Below are 16,565 nucleotides of genomic sequence, written 5' to 3'. Positions count from 1 at the left end.
AAGATGGTCTTAGCTGGTCTCCAAGCTTGGTCAGGCTAATGTATTGGATCAACATGATAAAGACCAGCTTAGCTAGGCTGGGAGACCAGGTAACTATTTTAGGATATTTTTTTCAGCAGCGAAGCCTTAATTAGTGGGGTCAGACACCCAACCCCCCCATAATTTACAGCCTGTGTATGTGTGGTGTCTTAAACATCCCAACAAGCACTATCCACACTGTTGGGTGTATGGCCTCTGTGTTCAGTTGTGTATCATTTCGAGTTTACTCTGCTGTGCATACCATGGTTAATATGTTCACAGGTTAATAATGCTGCTGCGCTCATGGCCGATCTTTCTCTCTCTGTAGGGTGCTGGGGAACTTTTTCACTGACATTTCATTAGATGCAGCACATACCCACAGCTTCACTGCACTCATGCCAGTATATGCCTATAGCATCTCCAAACAGTCTTCACTGGTTTATAGCTGTTCTAAAAATCGGATGTACCTCTCAGAATGCAATATGCACAAGGTTTTAGGGTTGTGGGTTACTCCAGACAAACAAGATCAGCTACCCATGTTTACATCCTGATATGTATTTTCTGCATTACAACATGTTCTGCTTATGTTTTTATCACATTACGCTGGTAATGCATCCCAACAGGTTATTTTCTGCCTGATGAGATATTGTATTTTTAAACATGACTACTGGTAGGTCATCCTGAGCAGGTAGGTCAGAGATTTTGAACACTGGCATGACGCAGCGACCTCCGGTAACAGGCAGTCGTCATGAAGTCCAGCCACCGTGAGACGGCCCCACACTACCACCGTTGTTCTTGAGGTTCAGCGCTACAGCAGCCTCTCTATGCCGTTTTATGTGTGTGGTGTGTATGTGTGTGTGTGTGAGAGAGAGCCAGAGATGGAGAGAGAAACAGCTCTATGTATCTGTGTGTGTGTGCACTAAAATTTGGCTTCACCAACCCAATCGTTAAGAATGCCACATTCGTTTATATATAGTTCCTGCAGAAGAGCGGAGATCACCGTTTTGTGAATGATGCTCTCTAGCTGTTTACTGGCTCAGGAACTCCGAGCTCTCCAGTTAGAGTGTCAAGAAACAAGTGAAATGAAAATGTTTGGCCTTGGCATATCTGACAAAGGATTTCGAACAAAACCATTTCCTAGTGAGCGAGCTGAGAATAGATCTAGCACCACCTGTGCCGAAGATTTTATTGTGCATCTCTTAATACGCATTTATTAGCTTGCATCTAGCCAACACATTCATCCAAGTAAATTCCTTGAGAGAGGAAAGGCTGCTGACCCGCACAGCCAAAATAAGTGGTGTTCTTGGTCATAACTGACGTCAAGCTACCCGACTGAATTTGTTTTTACCCTCTCTAGTTATTTGCCAGAGCCGCAGTGGTGTGTTGAAGCAATCAACCATGACATTGTCACAAACACAAAGGCTATTGTTAGGAACCAGAGTCACTTTTAAAAAGCAGTTTGGGGGTGCCAACTGTTTTACAGTAGTGCCTTACCTCATGTTTTCTCCCTCCGCTGCCCTTTCATTTGAGCCCATGCTGCTTTTCAGTCCTCCTTTCCCATCATACCACACTTTATGGTAATTACACACTCTGGCCAACCAGAGAGCAGGGCTTCATTGCCATGGTGTGCATGGCTCCACCCCATGGCTCTGCCACACATGAATTATGATATTTTTGCAGGGCTTGACTGGTCTGGTAGCAGTGTGGCCCAGCGTGATTCTGGGTGGGAATGGTGGCGGAGCAGGAGGAATGAAAGATAATGAGGTTATGAGTTATGACGTTGTTTGTGTGTATGCAGTTATATACTTAATCGTGCAGATTTCTCGGAAGAGGTGGATTTGCTCTTGTCCCGAGCCTCGGTAATGAAATTCACCTGCTGTGTGCCCAGTCACTAATTTTTGCTTTCGAGAAGAAAAACTCTCAGCCTGTTTCACCCTCTCATTCACATTCTGCCCATTTTGCCAAAATGCTAAATTGTTTGCTCATTTGGGATTGAACAAATACATGAGATTGAGTGACTCAAAACAGGCCACTGGGTGCAGGGAAAAGTCCTAGAAAGTTCTAAAAGTTTGATGTTTTTCATGTTCCTGAATTAGATGGCCCTCCATTCTCTTCCTCTGTCCTGGATTTGTTTATGTGAGAGGTACGGTGGGTCATGCAATGGAAGCAGGCCGCAACATGTCACACATGTTGTTAACCATCATTATATATTATATGCGGTCATTACAATTACTTACCTTGTTCGAGTTGTTATGTTGCAGAAGTTGCTGTTGTTGTTGTTGTTGATGTTATGTCATCGTTAATGAAGGCATAGTTTAATTCTGGTTTGGAGAGCAGCTTCCATGGCTACAGAGGAGTGTTTGGTGTGCCACAAGTGCGCACTTACTCACATACACTCACATGGAAAATCTGTTTTCACTTAACTCTTCCACCCTGCTGAACTCTGTCCACTATCTCTACAGTTCTTCACAATATTCAGATCTTTCTGACTTGTGCACCTTCATCTATCTCTCGATGCCAGTTCTGTCCCACCACCCTCTCTCCCAGTTTTTTGTCTCTCACTTTCCATATTTAATGGCCCATTTTGTTTGTCTTTCTTTCTAAATATCTCTTTCTCTTCTGCTCCAGCTGTTTATTAGTCTCTCATTCCTGCGAGAGCTCTGCTTTGTTTTGTACGGCCAGAGACTGAATATTTATTCAACAGACAAGAGCTGTAAAACCCCAAGAGGACAGCATGTTTAAACAATGCCATAATTCATCTTCGCCCAGCGGTCTCGCCAGGCATTTGTTGAAGCTGACAAATGCACTCCTCGCTGGACCCTTTACTGGTCAGCTGCTTTTGCTTGCATTTGAGAAATTACCATGCGGTTAGTAAAAACAGAAATTAGAGTGCAATTTGGGACATCATGTCTCAAGTGCTTACATTTTGTCCACTATAAATGGCTGCTCAAAGGCACATTTAAAAGAGTGAAGTTTTCCTACAAAATCAGTGTCGGCGACAAGCTCTCTACATTTAGCATATTGGCAGAGGTTTTCTTATCAAAGTGACATACAAGAGCAAATATTTTGTCTGGGAAAATGAAAGGGAATTTGCATCAACATCTACTTACTGTATCCTTGCTCAAAACATTTCTAAACCCCACGGTACCCAGAAGAATGTCCAAGCTGCTCTTTTCCATAAAAGGACTGGTTGGTGACTGGACACAGTCATGCTTCAAAAGGGCACCATAAAAGTAGTCTATATAACTTAACACCATGCCAACTCCAGACGCGAGTGGTGTGGTGCAACGCAACAAATTACTATAGAACCCATTATAATCAGTGATGCTGTCTACACTGGATACGGCGCGACACGACACATCCCCTACAGTAAACTGCTGCCTTGTTCTATTTATGACATACTGATACAAAATTCTAATGATTTGCATTGACCGCTTTGTTGTGTCCAGTGTAGACAGACTTCAACTGTCGCATCTGGTGTAGACATGGTGTTAGTGCATAAAAAGGCCTACAAATATTGTCTGGGAGGAACAGAACTACGTTTAACTTTTTTAAAGTGAATAGAACCACTATTCGCTTTAAAAAAGCTTTCAAATCCTCTTCATGTTTCTGCACATTCAAACTTTGCACCTTCGTGATACAGTATATATGAGAACCAATGGAAATTGTATATGAGTGTGCTTTGTTTTCTACTGTACACAAGCAAAGAAGTTCTTGCATATGCTATCTGAACATCCCAAAACATCACACAAAATGTAATTACATTTTTAAATTTGATAGTCACTGGTAACCATCCACTTTCATTGTATGGAAAAGAGCAGTGTGACGAGTGGGGGCGGGGCCGAGAGCCGTGGGAACGGAGCGAGGCCGGGGGGGTACTCACGAGACTGCGCTCTACTCCCCCCCTCTCCCCTCTGGGGGAGCCGATCATGGCGGCCGCGGTGTACCTGGGGGTAAGGACAGACAGACGAGGCGAGAGAAAAGGAGACGGAAGGATGAGGAGAGACAGAGACACGAGAGGGAAGAGAGGGAAAAAAAATAAATAAATCTTGTTCCGGTTCCCAGACACACTGCCGCTCGGCCCTCCACCAGCTGGGTAAACTCTTCCGCGATGCCAGGCGGCGGCACTGGACAGCCCTCGGTGGACGGCCCGACACTCCTCCGCCTCCCGGTGGACGGCGATGGCTCCTCTGGGTTCGGGCAGCCGGCAGGAATCCCCCGTTCCCTGCTCCTACTCACTCCAGCCCACCGCCTCGAGCGTCCATGGTGGCAGACTGCTCCGCCATGCTCGATGGCACAGCGGATTCACCACAGCGGCGAGGGATCTCTGGCAGCGTGTCCCTCCTCCTCCCGGGTTTCGGCACCAATTTAACAACGTTCGTAGTTCGGGAAGAAGGAGGTGGGAACCGGCGAACATTTAAATACTTTAATAATAAAACAAACACGACTGCCGCACACAAAACACAAAATAAAATCTAGGCCTGGTCCTCTCTCCTCCTTCACTGTCGTCACTCTTCCTTTTATCCTTCCGGAGCTCCTCCGTGGGACTCGAGACCGGTGAGTGGTGCAGGTGTCGCTCATTATCAATTACTCCACCGGCCTCGCTCCATTCCCACGGCTCTCGGCCCCGCCCCCACTCGTCACAAGCAGCCTTAACATTTTCCTCAACTCCTTTTGAGTTGCAAAATCACACTTGTTTTTAATGACATGAGGATGAGTAGATGATTACAGAGGTTGCACTTTTCTTATAATGAGTCTAGTAGTTAAAAGTAAATAATAATTAAGTGAAATAGGGATGTTGATACAAATGCACTAATAATACATCTGAATGTTATTTAGTAGGATAAGTATAGGGTTCACATATTGAGGAATGGTGTGGGATGAGAGGAAAGGACATTTAAACCACAATGAAACCACATTTGCATTGAATAGATTTTGTGAGCACCCACAGCAAAGCTTCAGCTGGGCACAGAGAGGAAAGCATGTGATGTTTGTTGGTTAGACCATCCTACCGAACCATGTTAGTGAAGGCAGGCAAACGCTCTGTCCTGTAGCCGTATTTGGTTTCTGGGTTTCGGGTCAGGTGGTCTGTCCTCTGCCTATAACGATTGTATCTTGGTGCACTATAAATACACTCACTCCTCTGCTTCCTCATCCCCCCTCTCTATATCTCTTTCTCTTCTGCTACTTCTTTCTCTGTGTAAATGTTTGCTTGTAAAAGCAAGTAAAAAACCTTAGAATAGAGCTGTTCAGTCTGTAGTCCAAAAAGCTGGAAGAGAATTTGCATTTTCTAACCATGGGTTCCCTCTGGATTTTCCGATGGTTTTTTAGAATAGCGGTTTTTCGATTTATGAGTGAAATAAGGCCTGTGGTAAACATTACTTGCAGAGACTTTCACATTTTGTTCTACTGCATAAAATTACACAGTCATAGCTCAGAACTGAATTTGGAAGTTTTTTTTCAAAAAAATAAATGTTGCTAAATAACAACTACAATTACCACAGGGTTGAGGAATCGGACAACCATTGTAGTCTTTATGTAGCAACTTACATTTTAAATAAACTCAACAACTGCACAATTCTGGATTTAGGTATGACTCAGTAAGTCTTTTCAAGAAGTGTTAGCCACATTAAACCTTACTCATAAATCGAAAACCACTATGCTAAAACCCCAACCCATGAGAAATTCCCAAGGGAACGGATGGCGAATTAGCCATCTGGAATGGCCTATAAATTGACATCATCATTGAACTACTGTATGTCATTAGATGTTTAGGTTTATGCAATACCAGGGCTGTCCAATCCTGCTTCTCGAAGGCCGCTATCCTGCAGAGTTTAGACCAATCCTCATTAAACACACCTAAACCAGTTAATCAAGGTCTTCAGTATTACTAGACATTTCTAGGCAAGTATGTTGGGGCAGGACTGAGTTAAACTCTACAGGACATTGGCCCACCAGGAGCAGGATTGGACCTCTTGTGCTATTCTGTTCAATGCGAACAGATGCCGTTGTACAAATGCTGCTTTTGTTAATTGTCAGATTGTACTTGTTTATTAATACACTTCTCTTTTGATTCAGATAACCCTGAGGAGGAAGGAGAGGAACATGTCTCCAATGATACCAGGGCAACAGGCGCGGGGGGAGTTGAGACAGTCCAGGACACAACAATTGTTTCCGGGGACACGCAGGGAGGGCCGAGGACGGCAATAGAGCCCATAGATCCAATGCTGCACCCCAAAGAGGAGATGATCAAAAAAGAACAAATCAAGAAAAGTCAGATCTTTAAAGGGGAACCAGTTTCCAGTGAGGTTCATACAGATATTCACAACTTCAGCCTGGAGTCAAAGAGAGAAACTGAATATGTAAGCACTCACTGTTCTTCCAACAACATGCATTTTTAAGACAAAGCATGTATTGAAGTTGAGTACATTCTATTCCCATTCTCCTTGTTTGTGTCTCGAATCTCCTGACATGTTTGTAAGTAGGATATTTCCTGTAATTCTGGGTTCTCTGTGTGTGTTTGTACAGGGCCCGTGTCGTCGGGAGATGGAGAGTGTTATGAAGATTTTAAAGATCTCAAATGTGCTGAACCCAAGAGGCTTCCGCATTCCAAACTGTGACCAAAAGGGTTTCTATAAGAAAAAACAGGTAATTACCTTTTACCCAAGTGCCTTGACTTATCTTTTGCAGATGCTTTTTATTTAAAGCCACTTACTTTGCACCAATTATAGGGCCTATCCCCCATGTGCCTAAGTACCTTGCTCAAGGGGGAAATAGGGATCCTATTTTTAGGTCATCCTTACCTGGGATCAAACATGTAACCTGTAATCAGCCCAGTTTCTCAAACTATTATTCTACCACCATCCATGTACAAGACGATAAGTAACTGTCATGGCAACTGTCACAACAATATTGGAAACTGGGTGGGGGCCTACTTATATGTGCATGCTGGTTCTTGAAAGTATCTGTTGTTTCCTCAATTAGCTGGGTGCATGACTGAGTCTGAACAAGGTAGTTGGTGGGGGCAAATGCAATTCTCGGAAATTTGTGAGTCACCCGCAACCCCCTATTAAGAACATGAGTCAAAGGGCCTTGTCTGAATGGCCCTAATGAGTTTGGGTGAATTTGGGGATTATTTGTTGTTTTTTTCAAAATGAAACACCACTCTGACAGATACCACAGTGACCCCGAAGGCCTAATGACAACACTGTGGTTACTGTGAAAAGGAAAGATAGAGATGGAAAGGTTTCAAAAAAAGGACGAGATTTGGAATCAATGTGAAACACATGTTGCTTAGGAGCTGCTTCATGCTGAATCTACAGAGTATGGAGCCTACACTGTAAAAAAAAATCTGTGACATTTACGGTAAAATACCGGCAGCTGTGGTTGCCAGAACTTCACTGTAAAAAATATGGTAGCAACATTTTAGGTTTTACAGATTTTACTTAAATTCACAATAAAATACCGTATTTCATTAACGGATGTAATGTTAATAAACCAACATATTGAAGTGTTAATATCTGTTTTGAACCATTGAAATGCACTGATACCCACCAAAAACTGGTGGTGATGAGAAAGTCACATGATGAACCAAAGCTCATCACAAACAGCTTTTCTACGAGCTGAGGAGGATAGTTCTTATATATAGAAGGTTTCACACAGTGTCATTCACACAAACACTAAACCCCATCATGGTGACACACATGAAACTGAAATAATGCAATAAACATTAATTTAACAACATTAGATGTAAGATTAAACCCTAATGTACACATCTAATAAGGAAAAACGAAGAAGAAGCATGCTACTTCAACAAAAAAAAAACATAAAATATGAAGTGTCATGCAGGGAATTAAGTTACATTAATACATTTAGCAGACAGATATTCGCATGGATTTATAGTTTAGGTAAGGAGGGAGAGCAGACAGCAAAACAAAAATATGAGTCAATTCAATAGTGTGTTCAGTAGGCTATTAGGATTTTTTCAATGAAGGTATTGCACTAATTTGTATAAATAGGCACTTAAACACAATTTATAAAATATATATATTTGTATGAAAAATAGGTTTGTTACATCTTTGGTATTTAAGTCATTTTAAGATAAATAACATTCTGTGCAAACAAATTAAAATGAGGTGGTTGATTTGCAACTGACACAGTTCTGTTAAACTACATTAAATGTAATTACATTTATTCACCATATATAGTATGGAAACTTACTGTTAACCAGTTAACAGGTTTTTATTGTAGCATTTTTACAGTCTTTTACTGTTAAAATCACAATAATTTTTTACAGTGTACCTCTGTGCACTGGAGTGCACTGATATGCGCACGTATACCTGCACACCAGTGGTGTAGTCGGGGCCATACGCAAGTATACGCCGTATGCTTACTTTTTTCCCCGGGATGTTTGCGTATTACGACTTCTAAGGATCAATATTCGCGTATACCCTCGGTATACCCAGAGTGCGGGCTAATAGGGTAATATTACTGGGTAATAGTAAACCACTTTTTTCTTTAGGACTACACCACTGCTGCACACATGCTTAATAGCATGTGGTTCCATTGAACATGTAACCCACTGAAGGGACCCTGGGTTTTTGGAGAAAACAGGCTGTGCTCTAGGGCTAAGATCTCAGAACGAAGAGAAAGTGATAAGTTCAGGTCTCAGCAAACCCTTAAGGAGAGAGACAAGGGTCTTGCAGATGGTTTGCATGAGGACCTAAGAGAGATTCATAGTGGCACCTGTAACAAATAAAGTTTTGGCGACCGTTCTCGTGCTCTGTCAGTAAGTGTAAGAACAAATCTGGCTTTGACATTTTCCAATCCTGTTCCTGCCCTCTGTACTCTGCTGTACGTGACTATCCCATGGCCATTTAAAATCCATGTTTGAAAGAAAGGACAGTGACAGGTTAACAAATCAACTAATCAATGTCTAGAAGCTGGTTTTACAGTGCCAGCAGGAGACATAACAAACCAGCAAAATACAAACCGTATACTAGAGCGCAAACAACATAATAAATTCAAGCCATGCCACATCCTCTCCTGTATCTGGCTTGCACAAATATATCCTAGTTTGTTTTGTAAGATCAAACCCCTGTGCTTGGATCTCTGGTAATAGTAGAAGAACATCTGTATGACAGGCTGTGTCCATACATGAGAGTGTGCTTGATGAAGATCAAGCTGATCAGATTCCCCTCCAGTTCACTCCAACTGAAATTCCTTTGCTTCCATCATGGTGAGCTGAAGCCTGAGTCTTGGTCGACCCTGAGAGCGCAGTCATTCATTTTTATTTTGGCATTAAAAATAAACTTGCACAAACTCCTGTGCATACATGCTCACACAAGTGAACTGTAGATGTCCTGGATGCCTGGGGGTCCCTACACTCCCCAGAATAAGATCTGTAATGGGAGCGTTTGTATATGTATGTGGGGGTATGTGTGTCTGAAGGCCATTCCTGGGGAGAGCAGAGTCCAATCCATGCTAATTTTAGCCTTGATTATATGAATTGGCTCAGTGTGTTAGCGGAGGCCAGGCATGCCGGCCCCAGTGCCGCCAACTCCCCTCCACCCTTCCCAATCCAGATGCATCTCTCACCCAGGTTACTGTACTTCTGCGGTAGGCTGGAGCATTGCTTGGCCCCCTGATCCACTGGCTTTCCTAGCTCTCCCAGGGCCAGGCAGTCCACTTAAGCTCTCATGCTGAATAGGATCTTAGTGATGCGGCGTGAGAGACTAGAAGAGAATGCCAGGCATTGCTGGGAATGATCCAGGGTGCACACGCTCTCACTCAAACACCAATACACAGATATGGTCAACCATGCACCAAACACCTACACATATTTCATACTACATTTCACAAAGACACATGCTTTTCCAAGATAGCTCCTCCCAGACTATCAGTTCCCTCTGATTGAAGGCTCTGTTGATATATATTCATACTTGTTAATTGTCTAGTCTCTGTGCTTGCAGTTGCACCAAAATGACTATATAATGATCATGTACTCCAGGGGCAGCATCTATCCCAAACGACATACTACCTAACAGACACAAACACATGCACACACTGCTCGTAGTCTGGCAAAGAAAACAGCCACCGTTCTAATTCGCATGCAGTTGTTGCATTCACATATTGTGTATGTGTGTGTGTTTGTGTGTTTTATGAGTCTGTGTTTACCCTGTGGCTGCTTTTAATGCCCTTCCGCCTTCCTGCTGCCCATAAGGGCATCATTATGGGCCAGCGTTGACTGAGGCTTGCTTTATGACACACACACAAAGTTTACCGTATGTATATGTGTATTTATACATATACAATATATATATATATATATATATATATACACACACACATACATACATACACACATAACAGTTACACAGATATACACACAGTTTCTCCTTCTCTTACATAGACATTAACATTCACACAGGTCTGTTGTGTTGCAAACACCAGAAATTGCCACACTGACAGGGGTGTGCCCCGCACCCTACATATACCTCTCTGTCTTTCTCCGATACAAACACATACACACATACATGCGTAGACATGCAGTAATCAATCATCAATCATGCCACTATGTGTTTTGAGGGTATGTACAGTATTGTAATGTGTAATGTACTAGACTCTCTGGTCATATGGGATGCCAGTTAGAGTATTATAACATGTCTTAACTAGACATTCACTATGTTGTTATGTGGAGCAAGATTTGAGACTAATGAGATTTCACTCTGGGGCAGCAAATAAATAGAAATTGTGCATTCAACAAATTGTCTTGTTGCTCATTGCGTCAGATGCGACAAAAACTTTGATTTACATTAAAGATATCACTTTTATTGCCTGGTTAGCTCACTGCAGTACAATGAAATACTTTGCTTTAGTCGTTATTAGTCCCTCTTACATCAAACAGAAAGCATCCTGTGTGCCTGTACAGTTTGAATGGAACATTCCCATAATACATAGCAGCTCAGCACTGAGTAGTTTCCTGCAGGGCTTAATTTGTGCCGGAACAAGCAGGATCCAGATCCACCTCCTCTGGAATTGGATCCAGCACCTATTTTAGTGGATCCCCCACCTCATACGTCCCTGCAAGAAATTGATGCAATTACCATATGTTTGATGAATAAGCAAGTATAATGTTAACGTGGTCAATAGCAATATTTAAAAAAGTACAAAAGGTAACTGTAATGCATTAATTATTAGGAAAGGCACTTTTATATCTAATGTACGTTTATAAGCGAGGATTGTGACGCACATTTTTTATTTATTTCATACCATTTATTTATTCCAGTCCTAGTTTCGGGACTTAATTTACAAATTAAGAACTGGCTTCCTGTACACTCATTCTTTCTCTTTGGTTCCGACTCAGGCAAACTCATAGCCAAACAAATAAAAAGTCTAGTGATATGTTACTTATTTAGGCAAATACAAATATTTGTTATAGCAAAAAACATCGAGTGGGTGCGGAGACAATTAAAATTGAAAGGATGAGTGTAACATTTGAAGCAGCCCATTGTAGAGGCCAGGTTTCATTCCCAGACTGCTCTTGTTCTGCTTGAGGTATTTTAATTTGGTACTCTTTCAATAAAACTGCTTTTGATCTCTTTCTCTCTCTCTCTCTCTCTCTGACTCATCCATTCCTTCTTCATACAATGTGTTTATCTTTCTTTTCGTCTTTCTTTCTTTTTTGTTTGTTACCTCCTTCTTTTCCCTTCTGTCTGAAATAATAGATTTTCACTAATGAATGTACCACCCGAGGATGTGTGTGGGTGGGTGTGCATGTTTGTTTGTGTGTATATGTGTGTGTTTGTTTTGCCTGTGTAGTATAATAGGCTCCAGATGACTTTGAGTTGATGCCAGTTTCCTAAAATAGTCCTAGAAGCTCTTTAACAGTCCATGGCAAATATTTTAGCTTGGTCAAATTTAACTTCTCACTTTCAACTGTTTTTATGAACGCAAAATCACAATTTCATCAGCAGCAGGCTGACATGAGAGACATTTAAGCCTCTCATAAAAGCACAACTGGGTTGTGTGTGTTTATGTGTATTTTTGTGAATTTTGATATTCACAAGTTGTCAAAACTTTCATGCAAACAATCAGCAAATGCAAACAAAGGAAGTACACACTGCAGATCGTTTTACAGTACTGTATGTGTGTACACCTCACTGTGTCCGTTAAATTCCCCAGAACCACAGAAGACAGTTTGTTTGATGCACTGATTTTTCTATTTCTCATAAACACATAAACACACTCACTGTGAATGGCAGGCATGCATTCTTCCAACTTAGATGTGATGTTTGACTAGCACATGTCTCCAACTCACTGCCAAAGGAGAGAAAGACGAGCACGAGAGAAATAACTACACTCAGTCATGAGATATATATTTTGATATTCATCATGACATTCATTCTTAGTTATTGTGTTGATAAAACATTTAAAGTTATAGCCTATTCATTTTTTAAAGGTACTTTTAGACAACTATTTAAAATTAAGACAATCAGGCTGCTTGAGGGATCCATATCAGATAGCACATACACAGAAGTGCTCATCACAACTAAGAATATCTTGTTGTAGCTAATTAAAAGAGCTTTTCTTAACTATCTATTACTAGTGCTAAGCTAGTAGACTAAAGCCCAAAGTATACTCAGTTTTGATGCAAACGCTTAGCATATGCGTATTTCATCCTTGTCCAGTGTTTGCGCTATTTCTTTCCAGAAGTTATGAGCAATAAAAATGTCTATGAACTAAAATGGATTCTCTCACACAAGTGCTTGCAACGCAGTCGTTTGTTGTTGATGTTTCCAGTAGTTTGTTTCTAATGCTATTGTTTTTCCGTCTCTTGTTCTGTTGTTATAATTAAGAAAATTTAAGTGAGTACTATACTGATGATGAAATGTATGTACACATTTTTTACGTGCACCCTAGTGTACACGTAAAAATGTGGAAAAAGCTGGTAGCTTGCTAACTAAAAGCTAACTGAAAACACAAAGAAAGGGAAATGTTTAATATGAACATTTTTAGCTTCTGTAATGTAATGTGATATGTGAGGTAATTTATCATCAAGAATAAATACACAGTAAATCGATCTTCTTTTCTATAATTTCAGGCGAATTGTGAATTTATCAGCACATGATACTGTAAATGGCAACAAATCTAAAAGTTACAAATTACAAAAGAGGATGTATATTGTGTGTACTGTATGTATATATTAATATTTCAACAGATTTCACTTGCTCTGTCCCTCTATTCCTTACATACTTCCCCTTGAATCCCCTCTGGCATTCCTTTACCCCAGTCTCTCTCCCTCTTTCTCTCTCTGGCTCTAGTATTCGTGTTACTCTCTCTCACCCAAGTGTGATGCGATGAGAAATATGTGTTTATGACACTGTCTCTTCCATTTGGAGCATGTTGTCTGTTTTGTATATACCCGTCCAAATATCATATGGTTTTGCATTTCTCTTCCTGTCTCACCCACTCTCCCCACAGTGCCGTCCATCCAAAGGGCGCAGAAGAGGTTACTGCTGGTGCGTGGACAAGTACGGACAACCCATACCCGGCTATGACGGAAAGGAGAAAGTCCACTGTATTAACATGGAGACAAAGTGAAGGGGAGGGAGAGGCAGAGCGGTGGAAACAGGGAGACAAAGAGGGATATCTCCCCTGAAGAACTGCATGAATACAAATTCAAAAGTGCTGTCCCAAAGCTGACCTCCCACTTGTATGATGAGGCATGGACTCATGTGACCAGCAACTCACTTTACACTTCAGGAGAGTGCATGGGGAGAATGAGAGGAGACAGAGAGAGTGTCATGTCTTCAGTTTTGGAGTGTATCCTGAGAGGGAAGTGTGAACATAGTCAAAAGTACAAGCAAATTTTAACTCCGTAACGGCACGCTAAGTCTGAGCATATGTACTCTTGTGTATGTGAGGGACGTTGTGTACTTGTTCCGTCTCTCTATTCTGCTGCAGCGGGTATCGCTCTCTGCCAGCGGCTCTCTCTTAGTCCCACTTCCTGTTTCTGCCCTCCTGGTGTAGGGTCGTTTAAACTGGGCATGCTCAGTGGCACTAGGCAGCTCTAGCCATAGACTCCATCTGAAGTACAAGCACTTCATGCACTTTGGCCTCTCCTGAACACATACTCCAGCCTGTTACTACGGCCAACAGATAAATAAAACTATTCGACCAATTGTAAACGATTCTATACCAGGAAATACTTAGATGAACACCCTTTTTTTTTAAATTACCTGTATATCTTATATTGGACACAGAGCTGTTAGCTTGTGTCATCAGGATAGCATTGTTATGCTCCACGTGGACATTATCTCACCTTCAAAACATCATGAAGCACTTTGAATATAAGATTGTTGCTCCAGTCGCTGACTATCATTGTCTATCACATTTCTAAATGTTCGCTGAAAGCATGTATCTTGCGCGACGTCTTGTTTATGGGTTTGAATGTAACCGTAACGCTACAGTGCCCTGAATTACCGCTGCGAAATCAGCGTAGCTATGGCAGTTTGTGAAATCGATGCCTTAACAAAACCCGTGTGAAAATGCGTCGCAGGTTTTTTTCACCCTCTGTCTCTCTAAACATCAATATCAATCCCAGTAGGAAAGCTACAGGATAACCAGGGCTTGTGTTGTTGTCTCAAAACTGACCTCCTGAGAAAAGACTTGAAAGGTGGAGGGTGCCAGAGAGGTAGCCCACATGTTAGCTTATTAGCATAGCATCGACAAAAAGCTCACCCCTTTCCCAAACAGCTAAACAAAACACAAACAAAAATGTTTGGTGCTACACCTTATCTGACTTGATTATGGGGAAAGAGAAGTATGCTAAGCTATTAGCCCTTCCTTAGCTTTTAATTATGACTTGTAAACCATTTTTATATGAATAGATACTTTGTTTCAGGCCAGCTAAATGTCTAAAGAGGCATGTGAACTTTATGCTAAAAAGATTATTTATCCAAGAAAGAAATATAAGCTGATCCAAACTGTCTTTGAGAACAATTCAATGACCCGTTGATTGCACAGTAGTGAAACATAGAACTCAGCATATTTTTGGGAATATAATCACTAAAGTCTTTTTTTTTGTTTTAGATTTGTTGTTTATCTACAGAGCGGAGTACAATGTGTCTTTTGTTAGCTTAGCAAAGATGCTGTCCTCGAATCGTTTTGTGTAAAAACTCTCTAGTTTGAATCTTCAGGTTATGTAGGCCTTCTATGGTATGAATTAAGCTAAATCTAAGCTTAACTTTAGCTAACCTGAGCTAAACTAAGCTAAAGTAAAGTGAACGCTAAGAATAAGTAAAGCTGAGGCCAAGCTTGTGTTTCAAAGAACATCAAGGTCAATGTTCAAGCTAGTTGATCTTCAAGAAAGCTTGCCACCCTCATTCTGTGCAATGCCAGGGTCTCTCGCCCGCAAGTCACTTTTAAATATCCCTCCGTTCACGGGTAATTGCTTTTTTTTTTTTTTTTCATTTAAAATTTTGATTCTTTAAAAAGCTTTTTATGTTACTAAACTAGAAATTATACAGCTATCACTTTCATCAAGAAAGGAAATGTTTTTGTTCAAATATAATTTGTATTTAATGTCTTTTTTTTTAAATAAAAAATGTAAACTGTTTTATTTACACAATGACAGACTGTAATTTCACAGCTTCTACAACATTTAAAAGGGATTGTTCACCCTTGAATGAAAATTCTGTCAATTTGAATGTGTGCATACAGTGAAAGTCAGTGGAGTCCAATGTTGTGACTGAGTTCAACTGACAAAAGCAGTTCTTCAAAATATCTTCTTCCACAACATAAAGATTTTTGTTATTTATGGGTGAACTATCCCTATAGTATTCAGTTCAGATTAGTTTTTAGTATTTGGTACTCATTCATTCATTTTAGATAAGGTGACTAGTGTCACCGTCAAGAGTTTCAAAACAATGGTTCTTTCACAGAAAGCATATATGTTAGCTACAGTAATTTGGTCATTAGTATAACAGAGTGCCGGGGGCAATGGAGATTTAAGATCTCGTGTGTAACAGGGTCAACATCTTTGAACTGCTTCATTTCACACTCTAGCTTGAGCCCCACACAGGTCATTACTCCTCAAATTTACACACAGAGACCCTATTCACATTAGCATAGTTATTCGCTTGTCCAAGCCATGTCAGCGCAGCCAATTCTCAAAAAAGAAGCTGCGATGCCACAATTCATGAAATGAAATCGCTCATATAGATGAGGTCAAACACTCAGGAAGGTACTTTTTCCTCCCAACTTAATTTTAGGTGTCCATAATGAATTCTAAAATTCCATGAAAATACTAATTGCAAAACCACAAACAAGGTGTTACAATTACTTGCATGATGTGTTTGTTTGCTACCAATCAAGTAATTTAGACACCCCTAATGTCAAGTAGGGCTAGATATTTCCAGTGAAGCAACTAAATTTTGTCTCCTGCGGTTTACAAAAATGAGATAAAGGTGTAAAGGGTGGTGTTGCGGAGGCTGGTCATCAGGAAAAAGGGAAGGGTGTACCGCTGGCTGGCCAGCAAAACACAG

General features: G+C 41.0%; 1 protein-coding gene across 1 annotated transcript in view; it reads left to right on the top strand.

The window, feature by feature from the left end:
* LOC107697441 (insulin-like growth factor-binding protein 3) overlaps positions 1–15,589 on the top strand; it is a 17,190-nt gene extending 1,601 nt beyond the window's left edge. Inside the window, exons 2-4 of the mRNA XM_016498234.1 lie at positions 6,097–6,380; positions 6,547–6,666; positions 13,501–15,589. Coding sequence (XP_016353720.1) covers positions 6,097–6,380; positions 6,547–6,666; positions 13,501–13,620 — 524 coding nt within the window. The 3' untranslated portion in view covers positions 13,621–15,589. The remainder of the gene's footprint in view (positions 1–6,096; positions 6,381–6,546; positions 6,667–13,500) is intronic.
* Positions 15,590–16,565: the final 976 nt, after the last annotated feature.

This window comes from Sinocyclocheilus anshuiensis, unplaced genomic scaffold (genome assembly GCF_001515605.1).
Source record: "Sinocyclocheilus anshuiensis isolate Anshui unplaced genomic scaffold, SAMN03320099.WGS_v1.1 scaffold801, whole genome shotgun sequence".
In the NCBI taxonomy this organism is placed as follows: domain Eukaryota; kingdom Metazoa; phylum Chordata; class Actinopteri; order Cypriniformes; family Cyprinidae; genus Sinocyclocheilus; species Sinocyclocheilus anshuiensis.
Note: the sequence above shows the minus strand (reverse complement) of the source record. Positions and strands in the feature narration are given on the sequence as shown.